General features: G+C 42.0%; 1 protein-coding gene across 5 annotated transcripts in view; it reads right to left on the bottom strand.

Annotated features, from left to right (window-relative positions):
* ptpro (protein tyrosine phosphatase receptor type O) overlaps nt 1-22,353 on the bottom strand; it is a 161,635-nt gene that overhangs the window by 13,654 nt on the left and 125,628 nt on the right. For 3 of the 5 annotated variants that reach the window (XM_059987594.1, XM_059987593.1, XM_059987598.1), the window contains 5 exons: nt 18,148-18,231; nt 13,544-13,579; nt 5,954-6,035; nt 3,440-3,530; nt 373-449 (listed from right to left, as the gene is read on the bottom strand). In XM_059987594.1, the coding sequence (XP_059843577.1) occupies nt 373-449; nt 3,440-3,530; nt 5,954-6,035; nt 13,544-13,579; nt 18,148-18,231 (370 nt within the window). The remainder of the gene's footprint in view (nt 1-372; nt 450-3,439; nt 3,531-5,953; nt 6,036-13,543; nt 13,580-18,147; nt 18,232-22,353) is intronic. The other 2 variants (XM_059987595.1, XM_059987597.1) reach the window with 2 other exon arrangements.

The raw sequence follows: 22,353 nt of genomic DNA, 5'->3' as shown, positions 1-22,353 counted from the left end.
TTAATTTGAGGAAGTAAGGTTTGTGTATTTTGACAGTGGAGCATTGGCCTTTACTCAGATAAATAAGCCACTTGGAAAAGGATTTGCATATCAATTCCAATATGCAACAACCCCAAAAAAGCATTATTTTATTATACAAAGAAGCAATATAGATGTCACTGAATTGAAAGGTGGGTGATAGATATGAGATGCAGTTTGGCTGTATCAAACAATGCACCACTTTGTGGCATCACACAATACCAGCATTTCATTGCAGCTATAAGGCATCATTAATTGGAAAGGAAATGCTACATCAGAAAATCAGTTTGTAAACCCATTGAACCTGAATGAGAAGGGTTATTTAAAACTCCTTATGGCAGTCCAAATACGTACAGGAATATAATTAGCATTGATGTAGTCTGACTCGTCTTCACACTGCAGAGAAGTTAATTTGACTCGGCTGAAGTCATCTGCAGAGAGAATGGTATCAGCATAAGACATTGTTCCTTAACGTGTCAAGTAAATAATACCTTTCGATTCTCAACTGAAAGGAGTGGCTTTCACTTAATGGAATCTTGGTATTTAACCGCAAGGCATGTTTTCCATTCATCTTGCCTCCTCTTGCCATTGCGTCAAGATCCAGTTGTTTGTTCTGCAGTGACAACTCACATTAAAACAAACCATCACAGGCAATGTTCACCCCACCGAATGAAGTTGGGGCCTGGAGTGGACAATCCTAACTGTGACACACTTAAGATCTGAAGGAAGTAGGTTTATAAGAATTGGCACTACATTACTTGAATCAGTGCTGGCAGAATGCAAATAGTCATCTTAAAGCTCAATTCAGGGCTCGATGTTGATTTTACTTATACTGTTAGCTGCTCTCACCTGCACAGAGATTGTGATATTTGCTAATGAGATTTACTAAGTTATACTCTCAGTGGCCACTTTATTGGGTACGACTGTACATTAATGCAAGTAACTAATCAGCTGATCATGTGGCAGCAACTCAATGCATAAAAGCATGCAGACATGGTGAAGAGGCTCATATGAAAATCAGAATGGGGAAGAAATGTGATCTAAGTGACTTTGATTGTGGAATGATTGCTGGGGCCAGATGGGGTGGTTTGTATATCTCAGAAACTGTTAACCTCCTGGGATTTTCACGTGCCGGAGTCTCTGGAGTTTACAGAGATCCATGCAAGAAATAAAAGACATCCAGTGAGTGAAAACACCTCGTTACTGAAAGGCATCAGAGGAGAATGCCCAGACTAGTTCAAGCTGACAGGAAGACGACAGTAACTCAAACACATTACAACAGAGGTGTACAGAAGAGCATCTCTGAGTGCACACGTTGCAGCTTGAAGTGGACGGGCTACCGCAGGAGGAGACCACAAACATACAGTCCGTGGCCACTTTGGTACAGGAAGTACCTAATAAGGTGGCCTCTGACTGTAACGTTGACAACACCGTTCTATCACTACTCTGAAAAAGATCACAGTTTCAGGAGTCCGCACAAACACACTTTAAAATATCCAGCACTCTAGAACTTGCTGTCGCTCACTTAGGGAGCACAGTGGAGCTGCCTCACAGTGCCTGAGACCAGATTCAATCTTCTGTTAATTATTCACTGTAAGTTGCCCCTAGTGTGTAGATGAGTGACAGAATCCAGGGAAGAGTTGGCAGGAATGTGTGGAAAATAAAATGGGATTAGCAAAACATTGATTGATAGACAGCACAGACCCCACGGGCCAAAGGACCTGTTTCTGTACTTGTGACACTATTTCTGTTTCTGTTTCTGACTTGTGACACTATTGCTTACGTGACTGCAGGATGGCAAATGGAGTCAATACTGAGGTAATAAATGGCAAATCATGGAAACGATGACCTGCAGCCTCTATATGCTGCTCTGCAGATGTATTGTGAAGAGCATTCTGATTGGTTACATCACCACCTGATACGGGGGGGCCACTGCACAGGGTCACAAAAGCTGCAGAAATTCACAAGCTCAGCCAGCACCGTTATGAGCACTAGCCTCCCCAGCATCCAGGACACCTTCATGAGGTGATGGATGCCTCATCCATCATTAAGGAGCTCCATCACCCAGGATGTGCCATCTTCTCTTTAGGAACAGCTTCTTCCCCATTGTCATCAGATGTGTGAATGGACAATGAACCTGTGTACACCACCTCACTTTTTTTTGCTCTCTAGCACTAATTTAAACATTTTGTATCTATATATCTCATCGTAATTTATATTTTTATAATGTATTGCATTGTACTGCTGCCACAAAACAACACATTTCATGACATATGCCAGTGATAATAAACCTGATTCTGATTCGGATTCAGAGTCTGGCCTTAGTGAATGAAGTGTAACTGAGGTTTTATGCTGCACTAAATCGTAATTACCAGTGACTAACCTCTTTTATTAGAACAGTCTGCAATATAATTATCTTGGGTTAATTGTTTCAAAATTTATTCACTTCAGTTTGTTGGATATTTTAGCTTCTGGCTTAATATGTACATCCAATTTGTAATTTTGAGATTTAAATTACTGATTAATTATAAAAAGAGGTTTTGATTGATTCTACTCCTGGTCGTAATTCTACAATGTGACTGGCTGCTTGGCTAGCTGGAGGATTTGGCTGCTCTTGGATCCTGAAGATCCCTAACAAGGCACGAGAAAAATCCAGGTCACCCTCTCTGTCCAATCCATTGTACCCAAAGTGAAGCTGAGATGTTTAGTTTAGTTACACAGATAAGATTTAGGGCTCCTGGAACAACCTGAAGTCACACAGATACAATTTTATCATAAGTAAACCATTTCCAGGTGAGTTATAATACCTAATTTAGCTGCTATATACTTAATAAAGTACAAGAATAGTTAAAAAGGATTTCAACTGTAAAGTTAACTATTTTCATGAACTGATTTTTGTTTTCCTGTGGACGGTGAACATATTGAACGTGAGCTGACGTGTTAACAGTGGCCTGTGGATGAGAAGAGCAGACCTGGACTTTCAATTGGCACGACAGACTGTCTGACACAGCTGCAGGACTGAATCAGCACGGGGGCACTGACTGATCAGAGTTTGCTGCTGAGGTAAAGACTACAATATAATGGAAAGCAAGCAAACGCAGTGGTTACATCCTTCACAACTTTGATTAGTGTATAATAATTGAAAGTCACCTGACCCAACACCAATCATTACTACACCCTGCAGCACTCCTACAAAGAGTTTCAAGAGGATAGATAACAGAAATGATAAATACCTCCAACATAGCATTGAAACCATTGTAGACTTTTTTTTAGCAAGGGATAAAAGACCATTGGGTAGAAATTAAAAGCATATCTATAATTGAAAACTTCTTGCATTTCATAAGTGCATCACTAAATACAGACAACAGGAAAGCGATCTTATTTGATGAATAGCTCAGTTTGTGACTAACAAAATACTCACATGGCAGTATATTGGTGTAACGATTTTTACATCGATTGACTGGTAATTCAGCTGCATCATGGGATATATCCTGACCAACCAGCTTTAGATCCTGGCAATGAAAATCGGAATGATACTCAGTTGTTAAAGATTACATCAACACAATGCTGACAAGGCTCAGGCAGTGGTGAACGGTTCAAACAACAAATATCCCAAAGTTTGCTATACAAAAACTTGAAAGCTAGATTTAAAGATGATTTAGAAATCAAGGAGAACAACTGCTGACAAATCCTTTCCTCCCATCAATCCTGCTCGACTTGCTGAGTTCCTGCAGGTTTATTGTTCCACATTCCAGCATCTGCAGTCTTGTCTCTCCTCTGCAGTTAAATGATATACACTCCAGCCAGTTTCCTGTATTGACTGCATTATTGGCCAAAGTCAGAGTAAGAAGACTTCCCTATCCATAGAGGGAGAGAGGAAAGATGGTCAGGATTTGTGCGTGAGGAAGTAAAGATCAAATCAATAAGGCTGAAAGCACAGCTTCCTTCCTTACATAAAAACACAAAATGCTGGCAGAACTCAGCAGGCCAGACAGCATCTATGGGAGGAGGTAATGACGACGTTTCCGGCCGAAACCCTTCATTAGGAGTGAAGTAACATGGGATGGTGGAGAGAGGATAAGAAGTGGGGGGAGGGATGAAGGAGAGAGCTGGGAAGTGATAGACTGGAAGGAAATGGGCTGGGGGGGAAGGTGGAGAATTATGGGAAATAAAAGAGAAAGAAAGGTAGGGCTGGGGGTAGATTATAGTGAGGGGGGAGAAAGAGAGAGAAAGAGAACCAGACTAAAATAATAGGGATGAGGGTAAGGGGGGGGGGGGCAGGGGTATCAATGGAGATCTGTGAGTTGAATGTTCATGCCGGCAGGTAAGAGGCCACCTAGGCGGGAGATAAGGTATTGCTCCATCGACCTGCATGTGGCCTCATCTTGACGGTAGAGGAGGCTGTGGACAGACATGTCGGAGTGGGAGTGGTCTGTGGAATTGAGGTGTGTGGCCACAGGGAGATCCCGCCACTGCTGGAGGACTGAGCGCTGGTGTTCGGCGAAATGGTCTCTCAGTCTGTGGTGGGTCACCCCAATGTATAAATGGCCACATCGGGAGCACCGGATACAGTATATCACCCCAGTTGACTCGCAGGTGAAGTGGTGCCTCACCTGAAAGGACTGTCTGGGGCCTGGGATGGTGGTGAGGGAAGAAGTGTGGGGGCAGGTGTAGCACTTCCTAGAATACGTGATCCCACCACCAGCCGCATCCTAGAATCTAGAATCTAGGACAAAGGAGATGTCTTCCTTTTTTAAAGAAAGGGGCTTCCCTTCGTCCGCTATCAACTCTGCCCTCCATCGCATCTCCCGTATTTCACGCACTTCTGCCCTCATTCCATCCCCCCACCAGGGGTAGAGTCTCCCTGGTCCTCACCTATCACCCTACCAGCCTACAGATCCAACGCATAATCCTCTGTAACTTACGCCACCTCCTACGTGATCCCACCACCAACCACATCTTCCCCTCTCCTCCATTCTCGGCTTTCCGCAGGGACTCCCTTGTCCATTCATCCCCACCAACCTCCCTCCGGGCACTCATTCCTGCAAACGGAAGAAGTGCTACACCTGCCCCCACACTTCTTCCCTCACCACCATCCTAGGCCCCCCGACAGTCCTTTCAGGTGAGGCACAACTTCACCTGCGAGTCAACTGGGGTGATATACTGTATCCGGTGCTCCCGATGTGGTCATTTATACATTGGGGAGACCTGCCGCAGACTGGGAGACCGTTTCGCTGAACACCGGCGCTCAGTCCTCCAGCAGTGGCGGGATCTCCCTGTGGCCACACACTTCAATTCTACAGACCACTCCCACTCCGATATGTCTGTCCATGGCCTCCTCTACCGTCAAGATGAGGTCACATGCAGGTCGATGGAGCAATACCTTATCTCCCGCCTAGGTAGCCTCCTACCTGCTGGCATGAACATCCAACTCACAGACCTCTGTTGATACCCCTGCCCCCCCTTACCCCATCCCTATCTATTATTTTAGTCTGGTTCTCTTTCTCTCTCTTTTTCCCCTCTCACTATAATCTCCCCCAACCCTACCTTTCTTTTGCTTTTATTTCCCATAATTCTCCACCTTCCCCCAGCCCATTTCCTTCCAGTTTATCACTTCCCAGCTCTTTACTTCATCCCTCCCCCCACTTCTTATCCCCCCTCGACTACCTCATGTTACTTCACTCCTGATGAAGGGTTTCGGCCGGAAACGTCGTTATTACCTCCTCCCATCGATGCTGTCTGGCCTGCTGAGTTCTACCAGCATTTTGTGTTTTTATTTATTTCCAGCATCCGCAGATTCACTCATGTTCCTTCCTTACATACTCATTTTTCCAGTTCACAAGGGGGATGAACTTATTAGAAATAATTTATCAGCTGCCTATCATCTCCTCTGGAAGAGAAAACAAATTAGTTTAAGAGGGAAGGAATTTCTTACCTCAAACTGCAGAGAGAATTTGTAATCTGAGTCTTTTGCCATTTCCTTCAGATATATTTCAAAATCATCCAGCTGAACTGGGCTGAAAGAAGCAAACGGAAAAAAAGCCTTTGTTATCCAATGTAATTAATACTGTAAAGGAGCACATGTAATGATCACTTCCATGGCAGTAGCAGACTCCTTTAAAAGGTAATATTAAAATGAATTTTGTTTGCCAGAATTTTAACTAGATAACTTAATTAGTTCAAAAAGTAATCAAGACACACTTTCATTCAAGGGATTGTGTAAATCTTCCATCAATAATATTACAGTTACATCTGTAACCTTTTCGGGAGGATAATTGATTCTGGATCACGTGTTGGACTGACGCTGCTTCAAGTCTCTCTCACTGCCTGTGTTATCGTTATTCTAATCTCATTCCAGAGCAAAGTCACAGAATGAGGCCATTTGGCCCATCGACTCTGCTCTGTCATTTCGATTTTGGCTGATTCATTATCCCTCTCAGCCCCATTCTGCACAACCTTTGGCACCATTACCAATCAAGAACCTATCAACTCCGCATTAAATACACCCACAGACTTGGCCACAAGATTCAACACCCTCTGGCTAAAGAGATTCCTCATCTCTGTTCTGAAGCTGTGTCCTCTGGCCCTAGATTTCTCACAGTAACATTCCACCCCTGTGATGAAGCTGCAGTCCCTAGATTTTAATTTTGTTCTAATGTAGATTAGACCATAGCAAGTCTATTGTCCACTTGACATCACTCCCGCCTTTTATTTAAAGTAAAATAGAGAGTTACTGACTTCTACTTTCCCATACATGATAGTTGGATACCACTAAGCCAGGTTGTGTGGGTATGTTCTGTAATAACTAAACAAGCAGCCTGACCCAATACTTCCAGATGAGTATTCACTTTTAGCAGAAGCTTGCTCAAAGATTTCGGACCTGAAATTTATATTCTGCTTCTCTCAACAGATCCTGTCTGAACTCCTATATGTTACCGGTGTATCCTGGTTTTTTTTCTCCCTTTCCACTTTTAGCACGTGCAGAATTATTTAATGTATTGACATCATCTTGTGGCAATAATCTGTCAAATTATTTTTAAACTGCACTTCCCACAGTTATATCAGCAAGGCAAAGCAGCAGTGCCGAAACCCGTTCTTACAAGCCTCCCCTTCCCCTACCTTCTTGTTCTGGCTTCTTCCCCATTCCTTTCCAGTCCTGACTGGATGGTCTCGGCCCAACGTGTCGACTGTTTGTCCACCTCCATACTGTCGATGCTGCCTAAACTGCTGAGTTCCTCCAGCATTTTGTGTCGGCTATTCTTATAGCCGAGCACAGGAAAAGAATAAAGGATAACACAGAAACTACACTATATTTCAGTAGAAGCAGCATGAGTAAGAAATATTGCTGGGAATTGATTTATGTTTATTTCTTCTTTCTTGCTGAAAATTCCAGCCAGCTGTCTGTGGTCATGTACTCACCAGTTATGGTCTGTGTTACTACTTAATGCTGAGCTGGTAGAAACTGTTCAAGCATGTGTTATCTTTTTATATTTTGGTTCCAAACAACTTGAAAGAAATTCAGTACTGTGCAAAAGTCTTAGGCACATATGTACTGTATACAGGAAGGCTTTTGCAGAGTACTGTATTTGTTGATGTGGAGCAGAGAGCGAGTTTGTAAATCTGGTGTGAGCAAAGCTTGTTGGGAATGGTGAGGATGGAGCACCATGGGAGGGGTGTGAGGCAGGTGGCAGAGGAGGAGTGCCAGGGTAGGGGGTGATGCAGGTGCAGACACACCCAGCCCTGAGACTCCAGGCAAGGTCATTTGATTCCAAACAAATGGCTTACTGATCATTGCAGAATTTCCCTCTGGTACTTCCTGCTCCCTTTCTCTTCTCCCAACCACGATTCCCCTCTCCCTGACACCCTTCCCACTCTCAGTCCACAATAGGGACCCATATCAGAATCAGGTTTATCAGCACTCACATATGTCATGAAATTTGTTTCTTTTTTATTATGGCAGCAGTACAGTGCAAAACAAAAAAAAACTACTGTACTGTGCAAAAGCCTTAGGTGCCCTAGCCATATATAATACATAGCTCAGACTTGCACAGTACTGTACACTGGAGAACTTTATGATTATCACACTCTGGATGCTTTGTGACATAGCACTTTGCAGTTCCAATCAATACGATCAGTCAATATAAGGACAGGCATGTCCCAGCAGTTGGTCACACAAATGATTTCCAGTCATTCCCATGCCTGGACAGGGATTAGGTATCCCATGAATAAGGGATGAAGAAAATTCCAGAGAGAACCACACCTCTGACTCATGTACAACTAATCATTTTGCAGTACACTAGCAGAGCTTTTATATTTCAGAGGCTGTGTAGCTATGTTAAGAACAAGATTAAGACATTTATCCTGTGAACTGGGACTTAATGTTATATAGCTGATTTGCCTTGGTTCCGTTTTACAGATTTAATTGGTTTAGCATTATCCAAACTACTACAATCTCAGCCTGTGGAAAGTTTCGAAACTTCACTTTCAAATGGGTTTCTGAAATCATGAAGGTGTACTGTATACCATCATGAAGTACACTGTTGGGCTGAATACACTTACTCTTTTTCCCAGGGACAGGGTGTTAAAAATCTAGAGGACAGAGGTTTAAGCCAAGGGGAGAAAGATTTAAAGGGAACCTGAACTGCCAGAGGAAGTGGTTGAAGCAGGTACAATAACAATTTTTAAAAGATATTTGCACAGGTACAGAGAGAACACAGGTCTAAATGAATGCAAGCTGATGGGACTAGGGAAGAAGGGCATCTTGGGTACACAACTCTTTTTCCTTAAATTCCACAGTCTTACACAGCCTTTGTGTAATCTTTCCTTGCTACACGTATCCATTGATTGGAAGTTAATTGGAAGGGGATGCCTGCAATGACAGCAGAGCAGCAATGGCTTGAGTTTCTGGGAGTAATTTGGAACATGCAGGATCCCAAAGAAGCAGCAGCATTCTAACGGGAAGATACGGCAACCATGGCTCACGAGGGAAGTCAAGGACAGCATAAAAGCAAAAGACAGGGCATACAATATAACAGAAATTAGTGGGAAGCTTTTAAAAATCAACAGCAAGCAATAATGAGAGATAAGATGAAACATGAAGATAAGCTAGCCAATGATATAAAGAGATTACAAAATGGCTTTTGCAGATATATAAAGAGTAAAAAAAGAGGCGAGAGTGGACATCAGACTGCTGGAAAATGAAGGAGGAGAGATAGTAATGGGGAACAAAGAGATGCAGATGAACTGTTTAAGTATTTTGCGTCAGTCAGTTTTCACAGTCGAAGACACCAGCAGCACGTCAAAAGTTCGAGTGTCAAGTGGCAGAAATAAAAGTAGTCACTATCACTTGGAAAACTGAAAGGTCTGAAGGTAGATAAATCACTTGGACCAGATGGACTGCATCCTAGGGGTTTGAACAAAATAGCTGAAGGGATTGTGGAACATTGAGGTGTGATCTTTCAAAGATCACTCAATTCTAATGGTTCTGGAGGACTGGAAAAATCGCAAAATGTCACTCCACTCAAGAAAGGAGGGAGGCAAAAGACAAAATGACATGCTGGTTAGCTAGTGTTTGGCAAGATGTTAGAGTCCATTATTAAGGATGAGGTTTCAGAGTACTTGGCACATGATAAAATGGGCTAAAATCAGCATGGTTTCCTTACAGCAACATTTTGCCTGACATATCTAGTTAGGCCACACTTAGAGTACTGTGTCCAGTTCTGGTTGCCTCACTATAGGAAAGATGTGGAAACATTGGAAAGAGTACAGAGGAGATTTACCAGGATGCTGCCTGGTTTAGAGAGTATGGATTATGATCAGAGATTAAGGGAGCTAGGACTTTACTCTTTGGAGAGAAGGATCAGAGGAGACATGATAGAGGTGTACAAGATATTAAGAGGAATAGACAGAGTGGATAGCCAGTGCCTCTTCCCCAGGGCACCACTGCCCACTGCTCAGTACAAGAGGACATGGCTTTAAGGTAAGGGGAGGGAAGTTCAAGAGGGATATTAGAGGAAGGTTTTTCACTCAGAGAGTGGTTGGTGCGTGGAATGCACTGCCTGAGTCAGAGGTGGAGGCAGACACACTAGTGAAGTTTAAGAGACTACTAGACGGGTATATGGAGGAATTTAAGGTGGAGGGTTATATGGGAGGCAGGGTTTGATGGTCAGCACAACATTGTGGGCCGAAGGGCCTGTACTGTGCTGTATTATTCTATGTTCTATATCTGTTGGAATTCTTTGAAGAAATAATAGGCAAGATTAAAAAGAGTTTGTGGATGTTGGTTACATGGATTTTCAGAAAGACTTCGATAAGGTATCACATGTGGCTGCAAAGCAAGATAAGAGCCCATATTATTACAGGGCTGATATATCCTCAGCTTTTAGAAGGTTACCTTGTGCAGCCTCCACCTTGTGCCATTTCATATAAGAACAGGCATTATCAGTTATTTAAGAACATACAGTCACCTTTGCACCTTGTCTAGCAGATTACTTATATGCAAAATGAGCTTCAATTACTTTAGTTACCTGATTTTTAGCAGGCCTTTTTCAAAGTGCCACACGTGAGACTGCTAAACAAGATGACCTACTAAGAGATTGCAGGTAGATACTAGCATGGATAGAAGATTGGTGGACTTGAAGAAGGGTAAGAGTGGGGGGGAAAGGGGGCTTTTCTGGCTGGCTGCCGAAGACAAATCAGGTCTGCTACTTTTCACTTTATATGCCTATGATCTAGATGACAGAATTAATGCTTCATGGTCAAGCTTGTGGATGATATAAAGATAGCTAGAGGGGAAGGTAGTGGTGAGGAAGCAGGAAGTCTGCAGAAGAGCATGTGCAGATTAGGAAATTGGGCCAAGTGGCAGATGGAATACGTTATAGGGAAGCGTATAGTCATGCACTTTGTGGGTATAAGGAACAAAGGTGTAGACTACTTTCTACATGGAGTGCAAATTCAGAAATTGGAGGTGCAAAAGGAGGCTTGGGAGTCCTAGTGCATGATTCCCTAAACTTAAGTTGTAGGTTAACTCTGTAGTAAGGAAGGCAAATGCAGTGTTAGCATTCATTTTGAGAGGACTAAAGTGTAAAAGCAAGGAAGTAATGCTGAGACTTTATAACGCACTCTGCCAGACCACATTTTGAGTACTGTGAGCAATTTTATTTATTTAGAGATACAAAACGGAACAGGTCCCTCCGCCCCAAAGAGCTGCACCGCCCAGCAGCCCACCAATTAACCCTAGCCTAATCACAGGTCAGTTTACCATGACACAGTAACCTACTAAGCAGCACACCCTGGCTAGCCGCTACACTGCTGTGCTGCTCCATCTCTAAGAAAGGATGTTCTGGCATTGGGGAAGGTCCAAAGGAGGTTTCAACTGATTATAAAATTAATTAATCCTAGCTATGAAATGGTTAACCCATGAGGTGTATTTGATGTCTCTGGGCCCATATTCACTGGAGTTTAGAAGAATGAGGGAGTATCTCATTGAAACCTACCAAATATTGAAAGGCCTAGATGAAGTGTACGTGAAAAGTATGTTTCCATTAGTCGGGAAGTCTGGGACCAGAGTGCACAGCCTCAGAATAGAAAGTTAATGTGGAATTTCTTCAGCCAGAGGGTGGCGAATCTGTGGAATTCATTGCTGCAGATGGCTGTGGATGCCAAGTCATCGGGAATATTTAAAGCGGTGGTTGATGGGTTCTTGATTAGTAAGGGCATCAGTGTTTATGGGGATTGAGCTTGAGAAGGATAACATATCAGCCATGATTGAATAGCGGAGCAGAGTTAATAGTCCAAATGGTCAAATTCTGTTCCTAAGTCTTATGTTCGAACCTCTTCAAAGCTTATGGAGATACAGCTTTGTATGGTTGTAGTACTCTGTCAGTCCTACACATTTTGAACCAGGCAATGACATTTTAATGATCCATCGGAAATGCCCAGTCTCGTCCATCCTCCTCCATGTCTAACTTTTTATTGTTTACTCTGAATTCACTAACCTCATTTTGCCAATACTGAAATCCATTTGTGCAAATCCATTACTATTTTATAACTTAATGCCTCATCTACACCATGTACAGTGCCACTGGCAAACTAGGATCTGAAATGTTCTATCCTATCACCTAGATCTTTATAATTATGGTGGAAGTTGCAACCCCACCAAGATCCATGGGGGGCAGTGCCCGCCAGTCACATTTTGCTGCTTGTTACTACTCTTACCAAGGCCACAAGGCTAGTCTTCTACCTATGTTAGTAACTCATGCTTCATTGGGAACTTTAACTATGGAAGAGCATCTTCCCCACAGGTCTTATCAAATATCATCTGGACGTTCCGATAAAGGACATTAATATGTGCGCCCTTATCCTCTACTAAACATAGAACAGTACAACATTGGAACAGGCCCCATGATGCTAGTTTAAACTAATCCCACCTGCCTGCATTTTGGCTAGATGCCTCCATTCTCTGCATGTCCCTTTAACATTCTTATTGTACCTGCTTCCATCCCTTTCCCTGGCAGCACATTCTAGGAACCTCCCATTCCCTATGAGGGACAAAAAAAAACTTGCCTCAAATCTCCTTTAGACTCCATACCCCCCTTGCTTTAAAGCCAAGCCCTCTAGTGTTTGACATTTCTACTCTGGTAAAAATTCTATCCATGCTATCTAGGCCACTTATAATTTGACATTTATTAATTTCATCAGTTACCCTCTAGAAATCCATGTTGGTTTCTCCTTGATAATGGAAAAGTTTCAACATGTTCAGTCATTCTACTATTAAGTTATTGGCTTTGATAACTACCACTGGACCATCATGTTTACAATTCTCCCCCTCTTAAACAGTAGCAGGGATGAACAAATGTGGTTTTATAAACCACAAGAAATGGCTCCCCAATCAGGAATTTAAGAAGAGTATGGTTAGGGATATCTGCAACATTATTTTCTGTTAGTGTCAACACAGAGTTCATTCTCAGTTTTGGCTAAAGGCTCTAAGAAAAGCAATTACCTCTCCTGGAAGACCAGTGTCTCCCACAAATATTCCTGAATGAAGTCATCTTCGGTAATCCGCACCATGCCATCAAGTTAATTCCTTACCCAACTACCATCATCACAAGCACTGCAGTGATATGAGCTGGTAGGTCACTATTATCTCTTTAAGAGCAATTCGAAAAGTTCCAATAAATACTGGTCACCCACTTTCTATAAACTGCTCAATAACCAAGCATTTTTCCTACAATGATGCATACTCAATCCCTTCAGCACTTCCTGAACACACCATCACTTCACTTCATTGGAAGCATCGCAATTTTAAGACAAAGGTGGTATATCTTTCTGCAAATGAATGATCTTACACATACATTTCCAAGAGGCCTACTTCCTCTTTGTGAAGGCATAGGAATGGAGAAATGCTGTGCTTTGCAGAAACACAAGGCAGTATTGGCTCCTTCTCTGAACAATTGACATTTTACTACAGAACAAGGCAGAATGGTTTTCTATTAGTTTAAAATTCACTGCATAATGTTAAACATACTTGGCTAGTTTCCTCTTCTTCAGTGCGTATTTATTCCTGTAATTAAAGAATTAGGAAAAATATTATTAAGTTTCTACCTTCACTGAAGTTTCATAAATGTCAGTGTACAGCGTATTAAAATATGCCAAAATACTGCAGCCAAACAAACTCCAAGCTAATCCTTTTTCCCTACTAAATTACTTGCAAATTATTAACATAGTACAAACATTGCATCAGATAAACACACAGATGTGTACTTGTTCTTTGGAGACGGAGGAGTCTCCAGAGCACAGGCCCACAATTAGTAAATGGTGAACAACTTCAAATAACAGCTGGATGTAGAACAAAAGGGGTAAAATTTACCCTTCATGTTTGGCAGTCACAGTTATTAGTTACTAATGCATTACTTCCAAAAATCGTAGGAGGTATCAGTGTTTGAATGTAGTGACATTAAAGTAACACACACCCTCGTTTTTACTGATTTTAACAATGTGTACCCGTATTACTAATGCATATTAAATGTATTTTGTACATCAGAATGATAAAGAGTATGAATTATTGGTGTTGACATCTAATATTTTAAAAAATGGTTCCATATGTTCAACTTAGCAACTTAAATGTAGCATATTAATGTATATCAAACTGTAAACATCTTACTGATGTGTGATGTGGTTCTTATGTCTCGTGATGTAGCAAGTAAAATACAATCACATTGTGAACGTGCTTACATTGTTTTTATTTTGTAATTAAGTTAAATCTTGCACTGGAGAAATTTTGAATTCTAATTTATTTAACAATATATTCGCATAATTTAATATTTTAAAAAAAATACATTTACACCAGTTACCATATATAATGTAGGTGAACTAATTTGTGTATTGTTGGTGTATATGTAATGTAATCATAATAGTTTCTAAATGAACTAATCGGACACCCAGGACAACTCCTCATCACTTATTGAAAGTAAAAGCAGTTTCAACTGGTGAAAAACAATTTTAAGTTGCATGGCCAAAACAAAAGTATGAACTGATTATAAAATTAATTGATTCCAGGAATGAAAGGATTAATGTATGAGGAGCATTTGAGGGCTCTTGTCCTGTATTTGCTGTGGTTTAGAAGAATGTAGGGGGATCTCATTGAAACCTTTTGAAAGTTGAAAGCCCAAGCATTAACCGAGAAGTCTGTGGACCCCCAGGTTGAGAACCCCTGCGCCGGATATAGATGTGGAAAGGATGTTTCCTATAGTGGGGGAGACTAGGACCAGAAGGCACAGCCTCAGAATAGAAGGATGGCCGTTTAGAACAGACGAGGAGTAATTTCTTTAGTGATGGCTCGGAGGAATTCATCGCCACAGACGGCTGAGAAGGCCAAGTCTTTGGGTATATTTAAAGTGGGGGTTGATAAGTTCTTGAATAGTAGGGTGTCCTATATCTTATGGTCTAAAAATCAAATACAAACTGTGATTCTTAAGGGGTATATGGGTGTCTACATTTACCACTCAGCCCCAGGTACTTGTGATGCTGCTAAACAAACAGCATCTGGGGGTTTGTATGGAGACAAAGCTCCAATAAGATTTCTGGATCAGCATATCAGATTTTGACCCAACAACAGTAAAGAAACAGTGATGTACAATACATTCAATACAAACTGGTTAATGAAATGACATGACAACCTTGCTGTAACCTGGACCTAAGCGGCTGTAAGTTTGAGTGTTGTTGCAAAAGAAGAGTTTGGTAATGAGAATGTAATGAGAAACCTTAACTATACAGAGTATATTTATCTCTGTGATGTCGAGATTAGGTTGCAAATGTTGGAACTATTCACCTGAACAACAAAAGCAATGGAAATGAAGACAGATGAGGTTATTGGATTTCCAAGGGTTGGGTTGATTACAGAAGATAATACTGATGGCAGCCTCTGGAGCCACATATAAAATCAAACAATCTGATTAGAGCTCAATAAGTATCTCTTGAGTCTTGTGTTCCAGGCAAGCATAGTCTACATTACTAGTTCATTGAGAGAGACTTGAGGGGTGGCTGGCAAGAGGGTATTTTAGATCTGATCTAAGGCTATTTTATTAGGGATAGATAGTATTACTACACTGAGGAATTATAGTTCTGTAAGCTTCTATCTCCAGTACAGTCATTATGAAATCCACAGCTACCATAATTTGACCAGCAATTGTATCTGTTTCACATCCTGTGTCCTCTGCCATCCATGACTTCCTGTAAATTTCTTCAGAAAATAACATGAAATGTGGGCCCTCAAATTGTAGGAAAGCTTTTACACTTTTTCCAGTTTACCCTCTGCCCATTCTTCAGAGGTGCCAGCTGATTAATTATTCCTGGAACAATGCACTAAACTGCCTTATTATTGTGTTTGTAATTTAAAAAGAAAAGCAACCAATACAATGTCTCAGAGATTCATTATATTGTTGCATCCTTAAATGGTACAGAATGCATGAGCAACTGGTTAATAAAAGCTGTTGTGATTTATACATGTGTTTTTATCCAATGTTCAGCTTCCTCAGATTTTGTCAATAGTAACTCACCTCATAAAGTCTGTCTGCTGTCACATTTCCAACCTTGCTGGACTCATAAAAGCACTTCTTATTTACTCACAGAGAAATCAGGTTTTCTGAAATCAGATAAACTACCCACAGGGTGGTGAATCTGTGGAATGCATTGCCACAGATGACAATTATAAACCTGACATCATTTTTCTACATAGGTCGGTTTTGAATGACTGGCCCCTTATAGTCATATTCTCTTGCTGCAGTCTCTCAAACCAGTGAAAACATCTCATTATCTAGGATCCTAATACCTTACAATCTCCTATGTCTGGATAAGGTCATTCCTCATTCATTGAAACCACAGAGAATACAGCCCCAAATTCTTTAGTCTCTCATTAATCCCTCTCATTCCAGGAAACCAGTGCAGAGAATCCTCCAGGTCACCCAGTGCTGGTTGTAAAAGGTGCACAAAATCCCTGGCACAGGACTGAATCAGAAACTGAGATGCTGCGGAGATCTTCCACGGCAGCCTCGCTTGAACCTAAGCAAGCAAAATCCCTATCTCCAACAGCAAAGGAATCGAGGCAACTGCGAGGTTGTACCTGGGGCACTCAGAGAATGCACTCTGAGTGCTGGCTCTCTATACAGCATGCCTAACCACTATTTTGGGGAAACAGTGGCAACACAGCTCAAGTCATTCCGTGAGTAAATAAGAACTGTTGCTTCTCAGACAATCCAAAACAAGTAACTTTTATGTTGCCCTACTGCTGACACCATCTAGAGAAGTTCCACACTGGGGAAGAAAGATTATATGACAAATGAAGATTCCACCAAAGATACATAAATCATGTTGCAGTCGTGCGTTTAAAATTGCTCATCCCTCGGTTAAGCCAGTTTTCAAATGGAAAATGCTATCTGTTCTTATGTCACATGAACAAATTCCTGAGCCATTATGTTCTCCTACTGATAAGAATATGTTCTTCCACCAACACAAGCCATTACTGATTAATGCTGGTTTACGAATCTAATACAATTGTCCATATCCTGTCTGTTTAATCCGTGACACTATTTTTACTGGCCTAAACTGGCTCTGTGATTGAAAATCTGCAGTTTTTTCATTACGTGGTTCCTGGCCTGAAACACAACTTCCACAATTCTGCCTGTGCTCAGCGGTTTAGTTCCTGTTCTGCACAGCCTCTCTCAATTGGTAACCCTGTCCACGGTCTCCCAGCTCTGCAATTCTCACCCCAATCAGTCAATCTCCCTTTCCTCCTTTCAGACTCCCCTTAAAATGGGGGTCTTCGAGGAAGCTTCTGGTCGCGGGTCCAGATGGGGCTTTCTTTCAGCAAAAGGAGCAACCTGCTGGAGGAAGTCAGAAAATTGACTTCCTCAGTGCTTCCTAGCATCAGTGATAGGGGCTGTTGGGGTGGGATCAGGAAAAGGAATTGGTGACATTTTGAGTTCAGACCCCTGCATCAGAAATGAAAATGCAGAGGAAAGTAGTCAGTGTGAAGAGGACAAAGGGAAATGGTAAGTCAAGGGCTGGTAGGTGATGGCACACCAAAGAGGGTACCAGTCCTCCAACTCCTTCAGCCCATCTGCTCTCACGCTGCCCAATCCACCTATCGCCTCTGTCTCACCCATCTCCCTCTACTACACTGGCCTTCTCCCTTCTCCGTTTTGAGTCTCAACCCAAAACAACAGTTCCTTCTTTCTCTACACCCCCTTCCTCCTGGGCCGCACACACGTTCAGCTCGACCCGCTGAGCACTTCCAGCAGATTGTTTGTTTTACTCCAGGTTCTAGCATCTGCAGTCTCTCATGTCTCTTCATGAAGTGTGGGAAGGTGGGAAGTATCTTGATAGCCAAAGTGCAGTATGAATGTAACTAGCAGATGTGATGGATCATAGTCAGTCAATCCTTTCCCGTTTCTCCTGTCCACACGGACACCAACGGGCAAAGACACCGAGGTTGCTAAAAAATACAAATACTTTTTGGAACTAACCACCATTTTGTACCCAACATTTCTCACAACGCAGATTTGGGAGAAGTCTGTCCTAGTTTTAAAGCACCTCAGGAAGGTCTAGGTAAGAGAACTATTAAAATGAACTTACCAAGGGTTAATACCAAAGGCCAAAAGATAGTCAGTCCAAAAGCATGATGGGAGCAGTGCAAGAACAGCAAAAATACTTCTACGCCTGAGAAAATGCAACACAGACATATAGACAAAGAGTCTGTTTGATTAATAAAAGAGATAGCCGCCTGTGATTAACCTAGATTAACACAGACTTTGTTAGGTTCCCTAAAGATTTTGTAGAAATACAGCTAACAGAGCATTATGATGAGGCATACAAATACAGTTAAGCACAATGTTAATACAATTAATAGTTTTAGTCACACAGAAAAATAATATTTACTTGAGTTACTTTATGCTGCAACATTTGATTTGCTTCCTACTAAATATTTTTCACAGTACTGTGAAAGGCAGTTTCTCTATATATTTGTATCCTGCTTGACTAGCAGAATTTGCCAGGAAAACAGTTTCACCGAAGTTATGTAATACAATGGTAAATTACTTGGAATTGAGTTTTGCATTGGGAGCTGCCTAAATGCGACTAATTACCCACTGAAGGGATTTCATGTTACTGGCCTCAGTTTTACAAAGATGTATCTACTGCAACAAAAGATAACCAAAATGCGTTGTTTCTCCCACTGCTTAAATACGAAGACCAAGCTGCAGCCTGAGTAATTGCACTTTACTCAAATACAAAAGATGATAATGTTCTGGTTGAAGTTTGTGTTCAACTGGTTTCACTGAAATGAGTTAAGTGAATGCCCAATAAGAAGCAAAACCTAGAATTTCACTATTAGGTGAAAGTGGTTATAAGTATCCTGTTGTAATTATCTGAAAATGACTATTGCTAGCTATTACTACAATCTTTTACATATGCTGGAGGAATTTTGACATGGGAATGATCCTAGTGAAAGGGTCAATCTATGTGAAGTGTTTGATGCCTCTGAACCTCCTCACAGGAGTTTAAAAGAATGAAGTGACAGTGGGGGTGGAAGTCTCACTGAAACCTACTGAATATTGAAAGGCCTGATAGAGTGGATGTAGAGAGGGTGGTTCTATTGTGGAGGAGTTTAGGACCAGAGGGTTCAGCCTCAGGATACAAAGATATCCCTTTGGAATGCAGATGAGGAGGAATTTCTTTAGCCAGAGGGTGGTGAATCTGTGGAATTCATTGCTACAGAAGCTGTGGAGGCTAAGTCATTGGGTACATTTAAAGTGGAGTTTGTTAGCTTCTTGATTAGTAAGAGCGTCCAAGATAACGGGGAGAAGGCAAGAGAGTGAGGTTGAGAGGGATGATAAAGGGTGGAATGGTGGAGCACACTCGATGGACTGAATGGCCTAATTTGTTCCTATGTCTTATGGATATAAAATTGAAGAGAGAGGGAGACGCAGCAAGGAAGTAGACCCACCGAGTCTACACTGACCACGAAGCACCCAGTTTTATACTAAATCTATCCAATCCACGTTATTCACCCTGCATTCCCCTCAACTCCTCTCAGATTCCATCACCCATCTGAAAGCCCGGAGCAACTTGCTGCGGCCTATTAACACAATAGGAGGAAAATGGAGCACAGAAAAAGTGCAAATTCCACAAAGAGAGCAAGCACCAGAGGTCAGGATCAAACCCAGGTCTCTGGAGCTGCCAGACTGCAATTCTGCTGCTGTTGCACCACTGGGTTAAGAACATTCATAGAACATAGAAACCTACAGCACATTACAGGCCCTTCGGCCCATAATGTTGTGCTAACCATGTAACAGAAACTGCCTAGAATTTCCCTAGTGCATAGCCCTCTATTTTTCTAAGCTCAATGTACCTATCTAAAAGTCTCATAAAAGACCCTATTGAATCCACCCACCACCATTGCCAGCAGTCCATTCCATGTACTCACCACTGTGTGAAAAACTAACCCCTGACATCCCCTCGATACCTATTTCCAAGCACCTTAAAACTGTGCCTCCTGTTAGTCATTTCAGTCTTGGGAAAAAGCCTCTGGCTATCCACACGATCACTACCCCTCATCATCTTATACATCTCCATTAGGTCACCTCTCATCCTTCATCGCTCCAAGGAGAAAAGGCCAAGTACACTCAACCTATCCTCATGAGGTATGCCCTCCAATCCAGCAGACATCCTCATAAATCTCCTCTGCACTGTCTCCATAGTATCCACATCCTTCCTGCAGCGAGGTGATCAGAACTGAACACAGTACTCCCAAGTGAGGTCCGACCAAGGTCTCATATAGCTGTAACATTACCTCACGGCTCTTGAACTCAATCCCACGGTGGATGAATGCCAACACACCATTCACCTTCTCAACAACACTAGGGTTGGCTGCCCTTTTCCTCATAATGAATTTCCCATCCCTCAAATTAATCTCCACTACTGACCAAGTCCTCCCAGGACCACAGCGATTACTGCTCGTCAGTGGAGTCACTTCCTTCTCTCTGAAATCAATACAAGAATCGATCCTAATGTTGGGAAATTCCACCAGGCAGCCGTATTTCTGTTCTACTGAAATAGAAGGAGCTTAGAAAGATGGTGTTGTGTGAAATCGTAATGTTAGAATAATAAGAAGTTATTTCTGTGGTACTAAGCTTAGAGATCTGTATCGCAGGGTGTCATTTGAATGTGTTTTTTTCACAGGGCTTCGTGTTGCTGTGATATTTCATTGCATTTCCTGGTGTTGAAGGTTTGCCCTTAGCTGCACTACTACTTCAAGTACACTCGCCACAAGTATAGAAAGACACGCTGGAACAGTGTAACAATGGTTGACATACAGTAAATAAAACGACCAAGTCAACGTTTCACAGAGTGGTTGAAAATTCAGAACTAAAAATAAAGCAGAACTGGTGAGAAAGCGCAGGGACCCAAATACTGGAACCACAGTTCTGATTCTTGGTACAAGTCCTAGATTGTGATCTCACGACTCCAGCGCACGGCGCTTGACCCTGACCTCTGCAGCTAAATAGGGTTTGTATACCCTGCCTGAAACCACATGGGTCTCATCTGGATGTTCTGGTTCCTTTCCACATCTCAAAGAACGACAGCTTGGAAGGTTAACTCGCCCGTAACGTGTGGGTGGGGTAGAATTTGAGAAAGACCATCGAAAAAGTCAGGAGAATAGTCCTTATGTAGGGTTAATGCTTGAAGGTCATCACAGACTTCGGTCAAAAATCTGTACCCTGATGTATGACTCATAACATTTTGGCATCTTCATTGTACCAGGTTAATCCCCTGGCATGCCAGGGATTCATTGCCTCAAATGGCTGTGGAGGCCAAGTCATTCTGTATATTAAAGACAAGAGGCTGATAGGTTCTTGAATAGTAAGGCAATAAACGGTTACGGGGAGAGGGCAGGAGAATAGGGTTGAGAAGGATCCTAAATCAGCCATGATGCAATGTTGCAGCAGACTCGATGGGCTGAATGGCCTAATGCTACTCCTATGCCTGATGGTCTAATGATAGAGTCAAGGATACAGCGGGCTGTGACGTGACAGATTGTGGTGGCCAGGTTAAGGTCATGTGATTCTCTCACTGCCTCCTATCGATCTGTCTTTAGGTGCTGCTATAAATCACTGTTTTCTTACTACTTCCACTGCTTCTTTGAACTGCCGTTCAACATGGAAACCACATGGTCGTCAGGTGAGGGAGCAAGAGAAGCTGTGCTTGCTCCATATGACCATCTTCAAGCACTCTTCATCTCATGTTTTTGATATTTATTGTTTGTTCATTATTAATATTATTATCTTTTTTATATTTACACAATTTGTTGTCTTCTGCACACTGATTATCCACCCTGTTGGTGCAGTCTTTCTTTGATTCTATTATAGCTATTGGATTTATTGAGTATGCCCACAAGAAAATGAATCTCAGGGTTGTATATTGTGTATATTTGATGATAAATCTACTTTGACTCATGTGATCTGTTAATGTACAGGAAACCAACCTATGCCTCTTGCCCGGGTAGCACTTTGCCACCCATTCTGGTGGGTCTATCCTTGCCAGTTGTAACCAGGGAGCTTGGCACATTGCCTGTAAAGATACGTTTCTGTGAGTGCAATAATGCCAAGCATCTGCTTGATGAATCTGTGAGACAGACAAGCTTTCCAGTTTAGACATCAATTCCCAGATGTTTGTGAAGAGGATTTTGCAAAGCAGAGTGGGACAGATGTGACTTGAGAGCACAGGCCGACTTTGGGTTGTTTATCTGGTTACATTCTTTCATTGTTTTGACATCTCAATAAA

The sequence above is a fragment of the Hypanus sabinus genome, chromosome 13 (genome assembly GCF_030144855.1).
Source record: "Hypanus sabinus isolate sHypSab1 chromosome 13, sHypSab1.hap1, whole genome shotgun sequence".
NCBI classification, from domain to species: domain Eukaryota; kingdom Metazoa; phylum Chordata; class Chondrichthyes; order Myliobatiformes; family Dasyatidae; genus Hypanus; species Hypanus sabinus.
Note: the sequence above shows the minus strand (reverse complement) of the source record. Positions and strands in the feature narration are given on the sequence as shown.